The sequence below is a fragment of the Sinocyclocheilus rhinocerous genome, unplaced genomic scaffold (assembly GCF_001515625.1).
Source record: "Sinocyclocheilus rhinocerous isolate Xijiao unplaced genomic scaffold, SAMN03320098_v1.1 scaffold481, whole genome shotgun sequence".
In the NCBI taxonomy this organism is placed as follows: Eukaryota; Metazoa; Chordata; class Actinopteri; order Cypriniformes; family Cyprinidae; genus Sinocyclocheilus; species Sinocyclocheilus rhinocerous.
In genome coordinates this window covers 99,326-121,000 of record NW_015657695.1, presented here as the reverse complement: position 1 = coordinate 121,000, position 21,675 = coordinate 99,326, and the positions used below count along the sequence as shown (strand labels likewise).

The window sequence follows — 21,675 nt, the reverse complement described above, 5'->3', positions numbered from 1 at the left end:
TGGTAATGTATATCGAAATATCGGAAATGTGTTTAAAAATCATATCACCGTTATTGAAAAAAATTGTATCGCGATACATATTGATATTGAATTATTGTCCAGCCCTAATTAACAAAAAAAGTTGTATTAGGGTATTCCCAAATCATTTCCCATGGTTGCTCAATTTTGACTGAAGTTTTGGCTTTATTACCTTTTTTAATAACCTTGAAGTTTATAGCTTTGCTTTTTTCGCATCTAAAAAAAGTCAAGTTTCAACAAAACCATTTATAAAAAAAAAAAAAAAAAAAAAAAAAAAAGTCCAAATAGCCTAGGATGATTAATTAATCAATATCTAATTGTTGTGTTACAGTACTCAACTACAAAATAACTCAAATGCCTATCTCATGTCCATATCTACTCTAGACCACAATGCTCCACAGGAACGCTAGTACAATCAATGCTTATCTGATGCCACCTCACGCCATTCTACCAACTCCTTCCTCTATCCATCTCACCCTGTCTTCCCCCATTCACTGTATATAGCAACACTACAGTCCAAACAAACTCAATCCTCACAGAGACATCCATGTCAGTACAAATGAGAAATACAAATGGGTGTGCTGGAACAGAATAGAGAGAGAGAGATCAGAAAAGAAAGAAAGAAAACATTTTTACAACGGATCAAACCATACGGCATCAATGCTGTTGGGTGGAAATCGAGAGAGAGAAAGAGTGGGAGAGACTGAGTTTGACAGAGAGGGTTGCTTGCTTACCCTGCATGGTTTTGCCCAGGCCTTGACCCAACTTCCAGCCATGTTTCTGAAGGAGCCGGTGCCCAATGTTATCCTGATGTGAGGGAAGAGAGGAAAGAAAGACCACAATATTCCAATAATAAGAAGTGCTTTCCTCACACACGCACATATTCACTCACTTACTCAGTCACAAGTACATGTGGTAGCCAGACAACTGTCAAAACATCTTCACTCACTGTCATCAATATTAGCAACATCTGCTACACCTTTAAACTCCTTCTCAGATGGGGAGCGGAAGGGAGAGAGAGGGAGTAAGAACAGAGGGAGATAGATAGAAAGAACAAGAGGAGGAAAAGTCACTGGGCTCTGTAATAAGGCACATCTGTTTCTGTGCAGGATTAATTGAACCCAACTTCATCCTAAAGTCTATAGTCTAACATCTAATCTATAGTATAAAAAGGGGCTTTTAGTGGAGGTAACAGCTAAAGAAAAAAGGGATGTTAATGCTACCAACCTCTGAGTCTACTAATTCACTTTCAGTCTCAAAAGAAGGAGGGAGGGACGTTCGGTTATATACGTATTATGACACAAATACATATATAAACCGTCTCGGGGAGGGAGATTAATACACAAACAACTAAGGGGGAAGGAACGGCACAGACATAGAGCTTGCATACACATAAAAACCAATAAACTTTCACAAGCTTTTTGAGAGTTCATCATCATGACAACAGAGGCACCACAAAAAACATATAGTTTGTAGCTGTAACGAGAGCGAAAGGAGGAGATCGAGGAGCGAGAGTCAGAGAAGTAGATCGATAGATTTATGGAGAGACAAAAAGAAAAGTGCAGAGAGAGGGAGGCCTCAGGTTACCATTGAGAGGCCCGATCTGCATGTGTGCGAGTGCGCGTTCGCATTTTACATACTGATCTGATGCTTCATTAAAAAAAAAAAGATATAGAAAGAAAAAAGAAAAACAGAGGGTATAGAAAGAAAAATATGAAATGCAAGAATAAGAAAAAATTCAAGCTTGAAGTCATGACAAATAAATAGCTTTAATCTAATTCAAGCATAAAGAAAAATAACTATATGGGTAATATATATATATATATATATACATACAGGTGTAATATATATATATATATATATATATATATATATAAAAAGTGTGCATTGAGAGAAAAAAATACTTATCTACACATACCCACACCACAAATAAAGGCCATTATGAACAAAAAAGAAATAGGTGAAAACAAAAAACCATTAACCAGCATGCAGCTTTTTGTTAAACCACTTTTAACAAAAAGAAACGGTGGTGTTAGTCATGTCTGTATAGTAGTAAGCATATACAGGGAGGGAGAGGGCAGCAGAGAGCTCAGGATGTTGTTAGAGATGAGGACGAGCATACAGCGGTGATGCACAAGGTCATCTAAACAGATGTCACAACCTACAGAGGGTGAGCATAAGATGGAGCAGCCATGAGTGTTGTGTGAGAGGCGAGGAGTGGAGCAAGAACTAGGTTAGAGCATTATGGGGTAGGGAGGGAGTGATCACCCCCACAAGACACACCCACTTTCCATTAGCGCTGCCGATTGTTTGCCACGCCCTTCAACAGTTTGGCCAATTTGGATGCTGATTTTAAATTAATTTTATAAAAATACAGTCTGTTACTGGAGAACCATAAACCTTGTTTTAAGTAGTGCTTCAAATAGCTACTCCATTTCTTTTCCTTGCATTGGTGTTAAGATTGCTACTGGGATTTGATCATATTTTTCCATTTATTTAATGGGGTTATTGCAACAGGCCTCCTGAGAAGTCCATAACACGCTTAAGGGTTGGGTGGCAATTACATTAGATTGAAATGAGAAAACCTGTGGCAAATTTGAGAAGACCATTTCCTTAGTTCATCTTACCTTAAACAAAAGGGTATGAAAATTAGCTGTTACATAAACCAATAATCAAGAACACCATTTTATAGGTCTCTAAACAATAGAGCCCAACAATGATATTACACTACTGAACGTTAAAACAGAACTTTATGCAAGTTATGTTACTTTATGTGTAGGTTACTTTATGGGAATTTAATTATATATACACTAACATTCAAAAGTTTGGGGTCGATAATTTTAATGCTTTTAAAAGAAGTCTCTTATGCTCACTAAGACTGCACTTACTTGATAAAAAATGCAGTAAAAACAGTAGTATTGTGAAATATGATTGCAACGGTTTTAAAATATACATGATGAAACGGATTGAGTGATTATAGAGATGCCACGCGTTTTTTTCAACACACCTTCTGATGTTCATTCACGGCTAATTCGTGCAATAACTGATAGTAAAGAAGAAGAGATGATCGAAGAGATGATTATTATGAATTTTATAATAAAATTGACAGAATTTGAAAACTGAGACTTACATCAAATGTAACAAAGCACAAATCTTATTGCAATTAATTGGATTGAAGGAGTGCTACAATTAATGTTTCATTAAGTTTTGTTCATGCATCAACTGAAAACAGCATAGATTGATTTTTGATTTAAGAATAGATATGTTCATTAAAATGAGAATTGATTAAAATCAATATTGTCAATCCAGCCCTAGTTGTGTTTACATATGTTAAAATAATCTATACTGAATCTTCAGTTCATTGCATATATATGTGTGCAGTGATAGAACATGGAAACTTTTTCTCCAGATGATTAGAGCATGGGGAGCTGCACTAATGCTCATCTTGTGCAAAATCCTCTTTGGGCCTCTGGACATCCAAACACTTCTGTGCATGTTCTTCCGTTCAAATTACAGGGATGAAAAAAGGAACAAGACCATGGGATAACGATCATTTCCTTTTCTCATATTTATAGTCAGCAGAGGAGGCCACAGAGCACACATCAAAACCAGCATAAGGCCAATTGCAGCAAGGGACTTGCATGTACCTCTAAAAAAATCCGACGGTAGAACAGAATTAATCAGGAGATACATGAGCTCACTGCGTACAGACGAGACGACAGACCGCAGCATCGAAAGAGTGCAAGTCCCAGGATCTTTGGTTTATCAGCAGTGCAGATGCGCCTGCAGTAAGCCCAGCCCAAAAGGCCTGCAATGCAGTGGCTCTGCAGCATCCTCTGCTAACAACACACAGCATTTCATCATACTGAGGACTGGTGGAGCATCTAAACAGAGTGTGCGTTGAGCTGACCTCACATTACCTCTTCCTGCTGAGTGGAGCACTTTACATCGCAATGGTGAACTCCTCTTTCCCAAACAGGAGACCATTAGATCAAGAGAAACAGAACTTGATAAAGAGAGCTGTCTTTGTTTAATCCTTCATATTAGCCAATCAGAATCAGTCAAACGTGGACCGGGGCCAATCACCGGCCCCGTGAATGGCGTGTCAGGCAGACGTGGGAGGCGGGTGGATTTTGTGGGGACAAACGGATGAATGCACTAAAATAAAACAGACAGATGAAGAGCAACAACGCCGAAGAATCCAACAGCAGTGCAAGTGGAGTGAAAACATGTCCATACGAACCTGGCTTTTAAACCCTGGGCTGTCAAAAGAACAGTCAAATGTCACACAAACTGAAGAAACTGGCCAATCTCTACAGCTTTCTACTGGTCACACTGTCTCTTTGATCCACTACATTACCACAGTGAATTCACACATCCACTAACTGGCAGTTAATTCATATAAAATTATTAAAACAACATAATGAATGTTATATTGTCCAAACAGATTCACTACCACAAGAAAAGAGAGATAGAGAGTGATGTTATCAACATAGTAATAGCAGGGAGTGAGAGAGGGAGAGGAAGGTGGGATTAAATTAAAACAGGACAGAGATGTGCAGGGCAGCGAGTGGATTTCCAATGTGTAGGGTATTTGTGACAGCTTCATTAAGACTGACCTGAAATTCAGTCTAGGAGAATGAGATCACAGTAAATTTGACATTTTATATTGTGCATTACTGAAGCATGGGAAATTCATAGTGGCGGTGTTACAAAAACAAGTCACCTTGTAAATAAAATTTGAATAAACACACACATTTCTAGTATCTAATCAAAGTCAAAAGGCAAAGTCTGCTTTATTGTCAATTCTGCCACATGTACAGCACATACATACAGAGAATTGAAATTGCGTTACTCTCAGACCCTTGGTGCATACAGTTAACACTTAACACTAACAGTAGACATAATAAAGATACAGTTTAAAAAATATATAAAATACAAACTATACAATATATAAATAAGGACATTGTAATGTGTGTGACATTGTAATGTGCTTCTGTCCATGAAAAATCTGAAAATAAGACAGCATCTGCTTTCTAGATTTGCCTAAAAACTATTATGCTGATACATTGGAAACAAAAACCACTTTAAAGTGACAACCACCACACTAGGAACGGTCTCGGTGACCAATGGAAATGTCAAATCTAATAACTGTAGGTGTCAGCCAGTGGTGGCTGATGATGAAACTATTTATAAGGTGACTGTGTTCCTGCTGACCTTCGTTCTCTACAGCTGGACGCCAAAAGGTCAGTCCTATAAACAGAGAAACAACCAACAAGCGCCAGAGAGATCAAAGCGGGAAAGTGTTACCAAGTTAAGGTGGGATAATGGGCTAGCCAAGGTTTTTTTTTGGGGTGGGGACCTAGACAGCTGGTGTTGCATCAGTGTGCTCATGGAAGAGAAGGTGAGAGAGTAATCTAGCACATTCCCTTCCTTACTGCCACAAGGTGGAAACTGCTCAGGACCAAATGGGAAGACAGCAGAGGGGCTTTTTATAGTCACATTCACTTCCTTGTCTTATGCACAGTGGCCACAAATGCGCTGTATTTTAGCAACAGTTGAATGTCTGAATGATATTTTGAGAGCAAAATATCAAACCAAGAGACATCTGAAAACAAATGAAGCTAGAGCCAGGTTAAAATGTACTTTTAACAAACTCATTCGCAACATATCGCACTGCATGCTTTAAAATCCAACAGACATTTGCTTTAAAAGTGAGCTATGTTCCTTAATGCATGCCACTTGGTTTGATATTGTGTTAAATAAATCAATGGCATCAATTAAGCCCTTTCAAGCCACAAGCTTTTGAAATCTTGATGTCAAAATCCAGCATTTTTCCCAAAAATCCCTGTCGCCTAAAGGGTTAAGTGTGGCTAAAGTGTCCAAACACTTTTTGGTGCCACTGAGTTCCTGTTAAGTCCTGGGTTTCAGTGTTAAAAGGACAGTTCACCCAAAAATGAAAATTCTGTAATCATTTACTCCCCCTTTAAGTTTTTCTAAACCAGAAAGAGTTTCTTTCTTCTGCTGAACACAAAAGTAGATATTTTGAAGAATATTTTTTTCCATACAATGGAAGTCAATGGGGGCTAGCAACTGTTTGGTTACCCACATTCTTCAAAATATCGTCCAATAATAAAAAAGATGACTGTCAACAAAGATGATGGAAAACACACCTCAGCGATCCGCTTGTTATGACTGATGTCACGTGTCACCATTTCCAGGTCCGAGCACTTTATCAGATGCCAAAAGCAAACAACATATGGTGCTATTATATACTCAATGTCTGCTGCAATACCACCAAAATATCATAATCCTTACTTTTATCTCCATACTGAAATCTCTGGTGGCCAGACAGAGTGATTCATCTTTTCTGAATCATTAAAAATATTGGTGACTGGGATGCTGTAAGCCAAGATAATGTGTACATTGTGAGTTTTTGAAAGCTTAAATTAAATGTGTGCTATAAATAAATAGTCCTCATTAACGGCTGTTAAGATTCTCAACTGAAACAGAGTGGAGGCTTGGACCCTGGAAACATTATTTGTTACATCACAGCTTAACAAGCAGATAGGATCGCATCAACAGGTCAGTGCTGTCTCGAAATGGCAAACCTTGACCTTTCCATCAGAGCATTACTGGGGTTAACTTTCATACAGAAGATCACCAATAGCTTCATTAAGAGAATGTGTGTGCATGTGGTTGCAAAGCTAAACTGTGTGAACTGAATGTTCTGAAGAATGCAGGTGTCGATTTCTGGCCTATTAAGTGGCAAAATTGCTGTACCAGTGAGATATGTAATTATAGTGTCTCATCAGTCAGTAATTGGGGTTTACTTAATTTACTTTTTATTGTTTTACTTTTGTTAATACTGTTGGTATAAACAAGTAACCAAATACCATTTTTTATTCTCACGATAGCTATGATAACAGTCACAACAGTGACTGAAATAAATAATCAAACTGGGGAACCTACACAACACCCGAAAGACTAATGTATAATAAATGTGTCCAGTCAAGGTGCAGATGTAGCTTATACCTCCAATCTTGATTAATGGATGATGACTTAAAATACTTCTTTATATATATATATATATATATATATATTATATATTTAAGTGTAGACTGCAATGTTTGGGTCTCACCCAGACCACAAAACTGATGGGAGCAGCTCCAGTGAACAACACCAACTGGATTAAAAAAAAACCTCAGAAGTCACCATCGCTGTGAGTTACCAGAACCCTAAAAGACAATGCACTCAGACCGGTTTTCCGGTGTGGTTCTGTTCACACAGCACAGGTCAACTGAGCTCACTTTAAGGTCGTCCTGAACATTTAAGGGAGTGATTTTGGTTACAAATACTTAACCAAATTGTGTGAAAATAAGTAACCACATGTAGCAGTATACAACAGGACTGACAATTGTATTTTCTGCTGTATCAATGCAGTCATTCTGAGTTTCCTGCAGTAGTCATAGTGAAACCTCTAGAGAACTCATACCAAGAGTTACATACCAAGAGTGATAACAATCCAATTTGTGATGTGTGTGATTTTTGTCTTTTGACTCAGTCACTGCCCAGTGCACATCTCCTTGGGTTAGGGGACGGGAGAAAAGAAAATGAGTGTTTAGATACATAGTAAGATGAAGGGGAGTGTGTGTGAGAGAAACTAATGCTACTGACTTAACATGCAAACAGACAAACAAAGGTGTTGAGAGAGCAAGAAAGAAGAGGGATGAGTAGATAAAAGCATATGGGAAAATAAGAGAAGATCCCGATTACCACAGACCTCTAGCTGCCTACAGATCACACACAATGATTGGCAGAGGAGGGGCATGGGAAAAACAAGAGCGTGGCAAACACAGCGCTCGAACAAGACACACACACATATATGCAGCGATGGCTGTCACCGTCCATGGACCAGCTGCTAGGACTTGTGTGATATAAATACACAACTGGTGTTTGGTGGAAAATAGCCCTGACACTAGATCTAGAACAGGAAAACGGGTGGCAAATAAATGAAAGCACATATGTTGTTGTGTGATTGAGGAAACATTATGAACTGTGTATTATACTCTGAGTGTAAAAAATTGACAGTGACAGCCATCGTTTTCTGCGGTGTGTAGCGTCTCTGCTCTTCACGAACACTGCGTGTGGCAGCTCTACTCTCCACACTAGTGCTGGGCGGTCCGGCTAACTGAATGCGCTGCTTCTCTGCCGCTCACTGCACAGAACAGGCGCTGAGAGAGGTGACACTTCTCAGGGGAAGTCAGACACTGCGTTCGCGGGACAGCACTGGCGAAATCTTCCAACTGAACCATAGCTAAGGTTTATCCAAAAGGGACCCCTTTCAAACAGTGTCGCGTTCCGAACGTTGTTTAAGCGACATACACCGATACTGCGGTATTTTACATTTAAATATTCGGTATGAACCGGTATACCGCCCAGCACTACTCCACACCCCTCCATAGACAATAGTGCAGGAGCAGGACTCATTTGGTTCAGGCAGGCAGCCAGGCCACCTCTCCTGCTCTCTCTCCCGTCCTTCTGACTCGCACTCTGGGACGGTGACTGCTCCAAACAATACTGAATAGATCTGACCGTGAGATCCGAGAAATCCTGATGAGAATGCTTCTACAGCTTGTGTTAAAAAATTAGGGATTATTGGACATGATTATATAATTCAAAGTCAAAGACTTTAGTAATAAAGGCTAACACATGCTACAGATATATATATATATATTTTTTTTTTCTTATTTTAAGATCACTTTCACCGTGTCCAGTGTCACTCAACAAAAAGGAGTTTTTCAGCCAGTCTGCTTGGCCCATTGCACTTGTCCTGCTCAAATTTTCACTTATCCTATGCCAAAAATGAACGTATTTTTAATTTACATAAATAAAAATAAGTGCATTTTTATGTATGTGATGTAATTTGTATTCACAATTTAAAAATATTACAAAATAATACAATAAAAAAATAATCATTTTATTTACCATAAAACACCAAATAAAAAAAAATATATATATACAATTTAATGTGTTAAAATGTTCTAATAATAGCTGGCTCAAATGGGACACTCACATTTTTTCCTAATTGTTGAGCAGACACAAATGCACATGTAAAAATGGTCCTTTCAATACAAACAGGTGTTTTTCATTAAATGGATGACCTGTTTTTAAAGACAGGACTGCAGATGTTTTATATGGGACATAAAACTCTTAGCCATGAAAGACGTCACCAGCATTTTAACTTGATTTTCATGTAGATTACAAAAACCGATAATAGAATAGAAAGAAACAGGAAATTTTAGAGCATTTACCTAATCATATTTGCATAAATTTGCCTTAGTCACGGGGTCTGAGTGTAACTGGAGCAGAAAGGACATCATCGAGAGGAGAGGCATCAGGCATGCAAGCCCCTGAAATACAGAGCGAACCAGAGGAACGAGACGGAGAGACAGAGACGAGAGCTGCCTGCGATATTATCTACATGCCTAGTCAGCGAAAAATGCAGTCCCAGTTGCACAAGCACCATGCCAGCACATATTGACAGAGGGTACTGTACACCGAATCACTGTGTTGAAGAGACAGAAAGAGGGACAGAATGATGAGAGAGACAGAGAGAGAGAAGAGGTGAGAAACAGAGAGAGTGAGAAAGCGTTACAAGGAGCCCCTAAAGAGACAGGAGGAGGAGAGCAGAGCGTGCAGATACAAACCGGGTCAGAGCTGCTTAGCTAATTGGGGCCAATTCGCTGCAGGAGAGAAATGTCGAACACCCCAAGTTGTGTACAATACTGAAAATATCTGAAATAAACTGTCCTACACAAACACTTACACAAAAAACTAAAACACAGACAAGATACTGGGCACTAATGTGCTCACACACACACACACCACTTTCTCTCAATCAAAACGCACACACACTCTCTCTAGCTCCACTATGTGAGGTGGATGACACACTCAGTAGTTCATATCTAAATCAGGTCAGTCTAGCTTGAATCAAATGGAGCAGACACACAGACCAGTTGCGTAATTGAATTGGTGGCGTGTCTGCGTAACAGAGTTCTGCCTCCGAGTCTGACAAATCTAACTGACTCAGAGTTAATACATTGACCGAGCGCTTTAATTGAACCACTGGATGTCTGTGTGCATAGATGACTGTCCTTTAGCATTAAAGTTTAGCTCTGAGAGTTGACGCACATCTTCTGAAGAGGTGGTTGGGCGGTTTTGTTTCTTTGCCTTGTATGCTTAGGGGAATCTATTTGCAGGAAGACAGAGAGAACTACAGGGCCTGTTACAGTAACGTCAAACCTACAGCATAACCTCTATTTGGTAGCTTATGCATGAGCATGAGCGTTTGCAGCTAGCTTTGGTGTGCCCGTTTAATACACTAGTTGCTGATTACAGAAGCAAACCATAAATAGTATAGAGTTTCAATCATTTGGTGGGATTCTTTTTAATCTGCATCATATTATACCTAATATCATTGATATATATATATATATTTATTATGTCTTTTATGCTCACCAAAGTTGCAAAAAAAATTTTTTATAATGCTAAATTTAAAATAACTAAGTAATAATTAATATTTTTGATATATTTTAGAATGTCATTTTCAGATGTCATTACTTCAGTTTGTTAGGGTCACATGATCGTCAGAAATCATTCTAATATGATGATTTGCTGCTCAAAAAAACATTCCTTTTACTATAATTATTAATGTTGTAAACAGTTGTGCTTAATATTTTTGTGGAATCCATGATTCTTTTTTCAGGATTCTCTGATGAATAGAAAGTAAAAAACAGTTTATTTGTGTTTATTTATCAGTGCTTATATATATAAAAAAAAAACATTATGGAAGTCTCTATATTTGATCATTTACACTTTAAACAAATTGAATGCATCCTTGTTGAAAAAAAAATCTTACTGACAACATTTGAACAGTAGCATATAAAAAATATATATTATTGTCATTTCTGGATCGCTAGGTTAATTCATAGTTTATTATCTTCTTTGTTCAACCTGTTGCATTTGTAATCAGCCTCTCCTTTTCTATTAACTTGTATAACTCTACCTTTAAATAAAGAGGGCTAACTGTACTGTGGTCTGGATGTACTGTGGCTATCATGACGGCCCTTGGCATCCTCCTACACTGCAGCTGAATCGAGCTCATCCAGGTCAACAGCCAGAGGGACCTACTCATGTACACACGGACAAACACTCCAGGTCTGTACTGTACTGAAACGTCCTTGGATAAGGCTGTTACTCATAAAATTAAGCAATCATGGGTAACAGATCAAAATCTACATTTCGGTCAAAACGTCTGGCCAGGGTTGAATTATACATTGTATGCGCATGACTGTGCATGTCTGTTTGTATCGTTTACCTTTTCCACAGTGTGCCATCCACTTCACATTTCAAACAAGTGTCCAAATAAAACACTTCATTCTGGAATACCATCTAACATCACACAAACACATCCATTACTCACTCACATCTGTGATCAAAAAATAATAAAAACAGCAAGCTGATCACAGTGCTTGGTACAATCCAACAGATCTCCTTCACCTGTGTCTTCATTATACAGTCACACAGGTGATGACACCAGATGTGTTCACTGAAGGCCGGGGTGGAAAACAGAGAAGGGGTCTACGGTGGCCTCCAGAAAGGGAGTGCTGACATATTTACCGAAAAGGAGGTGATTTGACTATCTCTAAAATAAGGGAAGGGGCTGACCATAGAGGTGGTGTGGCTATCCCTGACTGGACCAATCATCCACACTCTCACATACAGGAAGCAGCTGTTCTAGTTAACAGTACAAAACAAAGTGAGGTGTGTGGCCTTACCGATTCTATGGGCTTGTCCAAAGACGCCTGTTCCAACTCCAACTGACCTTCCTCATACTGGTCAAAGTGATTTCCACCCTGAGAGGACAGAGAGACAGGGAAGATGACAGATTACAGCAGAGCAAACATTTCCTGTAAACTTTTTTAGGCGCTAAAATGAAAGATGTCTTGTTAGTATTTCCCCTCTAAAAATCAAATTACATACAAAAACCGCCAAAATGAACAAACAGAACAGAGACATCCAGTTTTTGTGAACCAATTTTTGACTTCATGCTCAAAGCTAAACTCCAGAATAACTGGATCATTCATCTGCCGCGGTTCCGACAGCAGGAATTTAATCAGATGAGAAAAAAATTAGGTCACCTTGAAAGGGAGGAGGGGTGATTTCAAATCCACCTGCTCATCTTTTTCCTCTATGAAAGATAGGTCAGTCAATCTAGACTTTACCCCCTTTATTCCTGTTATTTTTATCTTTTGCAACTCTCTACTGAATAGAGATAGTGAAAAGAGAAAATCTGCAGGCAGTTAAATGAGATCGGGCAGGAATTAAATCTGCTAGTGCCACAGCTCAAATCCAAAACATTGGACCTCTTTGGCCTTTTAAAGCTTGGGTCTATTACAATATAAACTAGAGACCAGTCTACAAGTAACACACACTTTGTGTAAGACAACTCTTTAAAGTTTCAATGTAACATACAGGGATAGATCTTTTTTTCCCCATATTGTCATGTTCATCTGAGTGTATCAAAAAAAAAAAGGAGGTGAAGACTTGGATCTATTCATCATTTGTTGATCTGAATGTGAGTTTGAGGTTGAATGTAAGAAGAGGTCAGGGTTTAAGTGGACTAAATGATTGAAGAAGTCAGAGCTCAAAAAATGAAGCTTTTTTTTTTTTTTTGCTGTCTTCCCATTTAATTTTTTATTCTATTTAATGCTGACTTTGAATTCACCTGAAACTTTTCATCTTAATATATGAATATTAAAGCACATGAATTACAGGATCATGGCAAATGAGTAGATAGGAAATGTATTTAATACAAACAAACTGCTCAAAAGACTGACAGCAGCTAAAACTGGTTAAGGCTGTCAGCTGTTTTTGTACACCACCATGACTCTCCAGCTCTGTGTGCAATCACGAGCCTCTGCTACATGGAGTCATGGGTCCCAATGACAAACACACACCCACCTGCATATACACCGCTTAAACCAGAACTGGCCACTACAAGATTCTGAATAACACAGTAATAAATTCACTCAACAATACAACGGTTGCACTTTACATTTATTCGGTGCAACAACATTCAATAGCATGCTCCCACTTACATCCAACGGGAATACTGTGCACTCTTACACATGCAAACAAAGAAAACACGCTCTCAGCAGGGTCATGATTTGACATGCTCCTGCCCTCTGACACAGCACAGAATGTTGTGGCAGCAGAACAGCAATACTGTACTAGAGAGGAGAGATTTGTAGGCAGAAGGATTATGCAGAAGAGCAAAGCAATACCACGTATGACAGATGCATGTGTTGCCTTCCCCAAAGGAAGGATGAGGCTACTATATCCTCTCATCTAATCGGTTGGTCTAAGGCTGTCTTTGTTTAAACTCTGACCCGAGTCATTGCTTAAAGCTATTAGGCATGAAACAGCACCTGTTCTGAGAATTTACACTCTGCACTCACATCCACACACAAAAAACACTCAGTTAAACATCAGGGGAGCAGCCGTCCCGCCTGAAAGCTTGCTTTGCGTTCACCCGAACAGCTGATGACAAGGGTCAGACTCATTATGAGAGATCTGTATGATAAGGCCGGCAGCAATCATGTATTATACAGCTCTCTAGAATACTTAACTCTGATTGGTCATTTGCTGCATTGAGCAGTCAAATATGACCAATAAAAGTGGATATTTCACTGCTGTCCATGGCAACATACTACTTCCATGTCACACAACTCTGCAGTCATTACAAATCAAAACCCATCACTTTGTGAGAGTGTATTAGAAAAACATGTGACTCTAAATTAAAATCTAACTTGGACTGCAGATAAATAACATTAAAATTTATATAGTAATATTAAAGGAACAGTTCACCCAAAAATACAGCTGTTCAATTTGGGACTAAAAGAACTGATCAATGCCTAATTATGAGAAATAATTCCCGAAGGAAATGAGAGACAGACGGTGACAACTAGGGCTGTGCGATTTGGGGGAAAATATCAAATTGCGATTTTTTTGACAGATATTGCGATTGCGATTTGATTTGCTATTTTAAATTTGCAAAGTCAAGCTTCAGCTCAATATTGCCAATAATGGGGAGAACGGAGGTGCGCTCACTCTATTGGTTAGTAAGACTGCAACTCAAGGCTGGCAGTCATGCATATGCTCTGGAACAGAGTAATATCGCGTCCATATCGCAGGCTTTGCGATTAGGAAATCGCAATGTCTCAAATCGCGATTTCGATTCGATTTCGATGAATCGCACAGCCCTAGTGACAACCCCTGCGTAAGACCTTTCTGGGAAATACATTTCTATCCTGCACGGATTTTACTCTCATCCCGTCTGCTGGTAGCAAAGACATCTGCCCGGCGACAGCAGGATCAGTGACAGTTTGAGTCCAGACCCCTCAGGAGCCAGAGCTGAACTTATATCAGCAGAACTTTGAACAGAAAGGACAACCACTGAGAGAGAATATGGCATGGGGTTCATCGATCTATATCAAGATAGAAGAAATCAACATAGAAGCTTTGCTCTAAGCGGAAAGAAACAGAAGGGGTTTTAAATGAACTTACATTTTTCAGCATGCACACAAAACCCTTGTTTAACTGCAGCCAAGACAGGAGCACAATGCAGAAATGTGACTGACAGTTTGTCTGTTGTGGATCAACCAAGCAGAACACGTGGCTCAGACCGCGTAGCGTGATTCATCAGACTTTAAGCTGAACTCACAACCCAAGTTCTGCAACTCATCTCTGAGATCCTGCACACACCTCAGTGCTGCAGCTAGAAAACACAACCAAACATGGAGAGAGAAACGGCCACAGCCAAGATAAATAATCCCACTCCATCACCCAATTAAAGACATCACAACCTTGAGCAAACTGCAGAATGCAACGCTGAAGCAATCCACTTGAAACGGCATGGTGTCATGTCCAGTCTTTACATGGATAGACTTGAGTCTAACTCAAACCAATACTGGTGGACTTATTTAGCCTCTTCAGGCTCACAAATAAAAATATGCAGTGCATTCGGCTGTTTGCCAGACACTGCAAGTGAAAAAAGCCAACAGTCAACTAAAGACAAGCCTGTGTCATAGACTGTCAGACTGTGTCTGTTGCATAAAACGAAAGATTTATATAAACATACCTCATGAATAAAGATAAACCAAAGGCACAAAGGTGAAGCAACAGACATACAAAACTGACCACTCCATCAAGACCTGAAAGGAAAGTACACAGACCAGCACATTGGTATGCTGGCCACAGTCAGCAAGAGGCACTGCTGTCAAAGATAGAAATACTATGCAGGTTAGACTTGTGCCAAATATCGTGATAATACCGTATACCGTGATGAAAGCATTAGCAATTAATCGCAACGTAAAAATGTGATACCGGCATATCCCTAATGCAGGTAAAAACACAAAGCATTTGAATTCACAATGCATCGCCTCGCCTAAGACAGAGATGAGCAAAACGTAAAAAACCCAAGGGAGAACAAGAACAATGACCACAGTTATGAATTTCTGAAAGTGACCTCTGTAGGACGTCTATTAATATTTACTTTCAGTCTTCCAACATTTCATGGGCTTAGTTATATTCCCCTTAACATATCACAATCTGAAGCTTAACATGCTAAAATTCTAAAATTTGATTTTGACAATCGGTTAAACAAAGTCAGAAATGTAAAAGTGCAAAGACAAAGAGCTTTTTCTTAAATGCATCTGAAGAGTTCTCATGCCTTCTTCATGTCATTGTTCTCTCAAAGCAGTTCCAAATAAACTCTGACTTTAGTTTTCTATAAATACATGATGTGGTTCACTAGCATGCACTGTGATGCAAAGCTCTGCATTTCATTTCGATAACTGACACTGTCTAATTCCAAATACTGTGTCTAATATTTGTTGTGAATTTTATTTATTTAGGGCCAACCTAAAGTAAACTGAGTGAATTAATGAATGTGTAAATAAATAAATAAAACAGAGACAGTGTGCATGCAAAGGAACGCATTTCTATTGATTTATGCAAGTCTTGCATGTGCACACAGTGGGTTATTTTATATATCTGAATAGGGCAAATATAAACTACTGCTCAAAAGATTTTGTAAAGTTTATAAAATAAGTCTCTTCTGGTCACCAAGGCTGCTCAAAAATACAGTAAAAACAATAATAATGTGCAATACTATTACAACTTAAACTAATTTAGCCATTACTCCAGTCTTCAGTGTCACATGATCCTTCAGAAATTATTCTTATATTCTGATTTGCTGCTCAAAAACATTTCTTAATATTATAAATGTTGAAAACAGTTGTGCTGCTTAATATTTTTGTTGAAAGCTTGATTAATATTTTAGGAATTTACAATAAATACAAAGTTCAAAAGAACATCTTTTACTTGAAACAGAAAATGTATGTAATATTTTGTCTCTACTATTTGACAAATGTTTTGTGTTGTTCCTAAGTACTGAAATCTTACTAACTCCAAACTTCTGAACACTAGTCTAACAAGGCTGGTAAAACAAAGTTTCAAACAGCAACAACCACAGTGTCCAAACACTACTATCGATTGTTTAAAGAATAAACAAATGCTGTTAATTCTGTCGCCAGCCCCTGACAAATTGCCAAGGCAAAGTTCTCAGCTGGCTGCTGGCTCTAATCTAAGGGCTTCACACTGTTCGTGGACGCTCTAATAAAAGCCTGTTTGTTCCTGTCAATACTCCATGCACAGCCCAACTGGGTGGTTTTAGAAACTCTTCTTTCAGATGGGGGCTGGACAACATGGGCCATCTGCCTACACATCAGTGCGGGACAAAACTACCCCAGCCTTTAGATAAATCAGTAGAGAACCTTCACAGAAGGACCATAAAGAATTATATTAAGAAACCCTCAAGACAAATAACACCTTTCATCAAGACAAAAACAACATTTCTTGTGCTTTGCCCAAGAAGGTCTACAGCACTATTTCTCAAGAGATAGAGCACAGAAAATGTTACATGCATCACTCAATAAACCATTAAAAAAAACTATTTTATTTATGACATGCCAACGCTCATCTGACATCAGCAAAATGCAATAAACAACGGATCTCTCTTATCACATTGAGTCCATGCATCAATACTACAGAACTTGTAACTGACGTTAAAGTATTCTTTATACCAGCTGGCATAACTTGTAAATCAGGTATGCAAAATACAGCACAAACATGCCATTATGCAAGACGAGAGTCAGTCTGAGACAAAAAAAACAACAACAACAACAAATCAAACAATGCCTGTATTATTCACATATAGCCAAAACCGCGAGCATACACAATACATGATATCACGACTAACGTCCTAGCAAAGTTAAAGCACAGTTTTGACTAAAAAGAGCTTTAACTACAAAACTCAGCTTTTGATTCTGAAGCTTCACAAGTACAAACAAACATTTTACATTCAAATGATTAATATACAGTCAGGTGGCCGTTAGTAAATGAGATATTTGCTCATATTATTTTGACTGAGGCGTTTATCTCTCAATGCCAGGCCAACTACGGTCATCCTAATCAGCGTCAAAACCCCTTCTCAAATTAACAACATATCCCGTCAAACACAAGGAGTCAAATAACGGCACTTCTCAGACTTCAGCGGCCATCTGGATATTTATTGGAAATTCTTAAAAATGTATGAGGTAACCTGGAAAGCGACACGGACAGCTCACTGGTCTCGAGCTTGTCACTGCTAAATTGGGACTATAGCGCTGTTGTTGTGTCATAGAGGCAGCGCCAGCTCAGCGGCTCAAACAAATGATACCAAATTGTACAACGCACGGCTCTCCAATGTGTTTCGGATACGTGCAGCTCCTGTAGTATTTTTTTACCTGGAAATCACGTTCTTCGTTGAATCTAGAGAATCTGTCGGCCATTTTCTCTCCTGCTCGCCTCGTCTCCTGCGTTCCGACTTGTTCCTCTGATGACTGAAACGCCCAGTCAAGTAAGCGGATGAGCGATAGACCAATGGCAGTGCGCCTCTGTTGATTGATGGGCTAGCTGTCCAATCACCTAAGAGCGTCGTACTGCGAACGCATTGGCTCTGGAATAAAGTATTTGAACCATCGCTGGTGTTTGTTCTTCATAGCATGAATGGTAGAGTGTAGGAATACCGTGCATTTATTGCAAAAAAAGGAGTCTGGACACCTTTATAAAATTTACGCAAATGTGGTTTACAGTTGCTAGTACTATTTTATATAAACCTTTTAAATCTCTGTTTATGAATGACCGAATAATAATTGAACTTCATGACAATACACACTTTATTCAGTTTGCTATTTAAGATATTTTTGTTTTGTTATTTTATTGTATTATGTATATAGCATATCATTCATGTGATTCTTTGTGTCAGCTATCTTTTGTTAGTTACTGTGAGGGCCCCCTCTGGTGCCAGAAAAAAAATCCCATTGGCTCACAAGCTTGTCAAAGTTAAAAAATATATATAAATAAATAAATAACTTTGAATCAAATGGAAATCTCTTGACTCTCAATTCTCCAGTATGACACTAAATTAAAACAACAACAACAACATTAGAGTAATAGTATCGTAATATGATAATTCCAACATTTCACCAATAGACGAACTGTTACAAGATATTTTAAAAACAAACATCAATTTAGCACTTAGGTACTAAGGTACTAAGTTGTAAATTGGTTTTCATGCTTCAACCAGTTTGCACTTTCAACCATCTTTTTGAATGTGTAAAGTGAAAAGGCAGACGTTTTAAAGGTTATATAACATTTATAAGTGATGGAGCTTCATATACAGTAGGTACTAAGTTAGTATACATCATAAAGGCCTTCAATGCACAGTATAAATTGTAATAGATTTAGTCATTCAGATAAGACAAAACTGACAAATGCAGGTGTGTGAAATGCTCATCACACAAGAAGTATTTCTTGCATGTAATTGTATGGCATCACCAGTTTTAAAAGTGATGACTGGTGTGGCTCAACAAACGTCATTCATATAGTATTGCTCATAGCTAATCAAATCTTTTTAAGTGATTCTTCCCACAGCTGAAAGGCAAACAAAGTTTGTTGTGGTTTTAGTTTCATCCAAAACCTATGTACAACAAAATAAAAGCATCATATAAATTAGATAATTCAGTCAAAGATTAGGTCATTTGATCATAGACCAAATTCTGCATAATCGAGATACTATTGGCATAATCCAGTCCATTTTCTTATTCTACTTAGGATGGGAGGAGGCAGAGGAAACAGTTACGTCAAGTTGGACATGAGTTAAAACATTCCTCGGGATTCCCAGGCTGGCTGACTGTGGCCCATTTTCAAAAGTATATTACTTTCAAGTTTTTCCACATCCTCTCATGGGATGTTTCTTTCTCCAACTTTTGTGTAAGCGTATACTGCATGTGCAACCCAATGTACCAGTAGATGGTGCTGTAGACCAAACATTGGCATTATACTACTGAAAACTGTAGATTTATGCACAGAAGATGAATAACAAATGTTATTTTCCTAAAAATGGAATTAAAATGAAAGACGTTCTAAAGAACATTCCAACTTTTTAAAACCACTGATGTGCCTCCTCACCGCAGTTCAAATGCTGTGAGATAATCAATGGAAATTGTCCTAAATTTTTGAACAGGTATGAGTGGGTATGTATGTCACTTTTACATTATTTCCCAATTAAAAATATCTCAAATAAGCGAACAAAATTAAAGTTTAAAGTGTTCTACATTGAGATCCTATAGGATATTGAATTGCCTTTTTCTCAGTTTAATTTTAATTCATTAAAATTCACAAAACAGTTTTGATACAAACAGTCAATCTGTCCATTTAAAGTCAACCTCAACTGCTTTCAGAAAACTTTACTTTCAATATGAATCTTCAGCCGTGATGTCACGTTCGTGTGTCTGAAAACCTAGAGAACTGTCTATCTAGGCTGCGTTCCAGTCCATTTTTTATGCCCTTCACTCGCAAACATCCCTCAGTCTCGTTTACTCGGATGTACGTCATTGATTACGTTGCATGAGTGCCCACTTCTGGCGGAACCCTTGGAATGGGCTGAACTGGAACAACCTAAGCACTTGATCACTTTAGAATCAGCTATGGGGTTGGTTTATTGTTTACATGTTTCCCCTTACGAATTTGTTTGGCGCAGCATTCTATATGCATATGCTTGGGCTGTTATAAATGTAAAAAAATAATAATAATTCCTATATTATAGAGTTGTTCGGGGTGGGGATAAATTAAACGCGATCTGCGATGACGTCATAGTCGTGTTGCATTGTGGTCTATGGAGCGGCCTGAAGTGTGCATATGAAGCAGACTCGCTCCCTCGGTCAAAATCGAGGGGTCGAGGGTCTGTCCATGTAAACTTTCCTCGTCCACTTGACGAAGTGGAACGCACGTCAAAATGGCAGCGGGGATTCCCCCGAGGGGAAGTGCTTAGGGAAGTTCGCGAGTGCATGTCTAAAAGTGGAGTGGAATGCAGCCCTAGACAGCTGCGTGAATGCGTTTGTGGTGCCCAAGCATGCTGTCTATGTAGCAGTGTTGCCAGACGTACCATAATTATCGTATTTGTACGATAATTTTGACCTCTGTACAATGTACCATCAATAATGAAAAAAATTCCATAATGTACGATCATTTCGAAATTTCAGAACGTGTTCTTTCCAAAGTCAGCCTCATCAAAACAAAGCCATGAAATCGGCTCCTTACAGACGCTCTACATGGGTTGGTGCACACCTCAAGACCCTCAACATCTGGCAACACGCAGGATTCTGATGACAGCGACTCAGAGGTGGAGTTTGGACCTTCCCACAAGGTACGCCTATGGCCCTATGATTTCCGCGATGCGGAAAACACGGATGGAATTGCGGAATCCAGTCAACGGAATTTACTGTGTAATGCAGAATGTCAGGGAATTTGTCAAAGTTTGGATAAATTAATCAACGGAAGGTCATTACACTTAAATCGTGATATGGACTAGTATCTGTAAACATTAAGCCGCAAAAAGGCTATTTAAATATAAATCCTGCATGTTCTGTGTCTGTCTGAATCATAGTCTATGGTATGAATGAATGTCACGCGGTTTTGTTTACTACACACATACTGAAGCGCGCGTGATGCTTGCTTGATTTCAACATCTGCCTTCTCACTAAATAGGACATAAATACACGAACAACATCCCCAGAACTGCTCTGAGAGTCAAAAATATATAGTTTCTGCCAGAAATGTATTACTATTGTTCAGTAGAATGTACGTACAACTACTACTACTAAAATTATTAAGGAATAATCACAATATTTCTGCCATGTTTTAATTTTAATTGTAAATCCCCTTTTTTTGCCAAAAAATAAAATTAGTTTAATTTTCATTAATTAAAAGATAAATTAAATGAATGTGTTATGCCTTCATTCGATAACCAGAAAAATTAAAATACACAATGCAGAATTTCTAAAGAAAAAAAAAACATTTCATAAGGCTATAAATAAAAGTCGTTTTTATGCATTCAAATAATTAGACATATTAAAACACAGAATGTGTTAACAATAAACAAGGTGAAAAATAGAACATTTCAAAAGACCCTAAACAATTTATTTTTGT

General features: G+C 38.4%; 1 protein-coding gene across 6 annotated transcripts in view; it reads right to left on the bottom strand.

Moving 5' to 3' along the window:
* Positions 1-18,026, bottom strand: part of LOC107721478 (G patch domain-containing protein 8-like) — a 34,236-nt gene extending 16,210 nt beyond the window's left edge. For 2 of the 6 annotated variants that reach the window (XM_016529491.1, XM_016529488.1), the window contains exons 1-4: positions 11,859-11,939; positions 9,729-9,764; positions 4,262-4,280; positions 753-825 (exon numbers count right to left, since the gene is read on the bottom strand). Coding sequence is in view for 5 of the 6 variants with exons in the window: in XM_016529488.1 (XP_016384974.1) it covers positions 753-759 (7 nt within the window). In the remaining variant the exon portion in view is untranslated. The other 4 variants (XM_016529486.1, XM_016529489.1, XM_016529490.1 and 1 more) reach the window with 4 other exon arrangements.
* Positions 18,027-21,675: the final 3,649 nt, after the last annotated feature.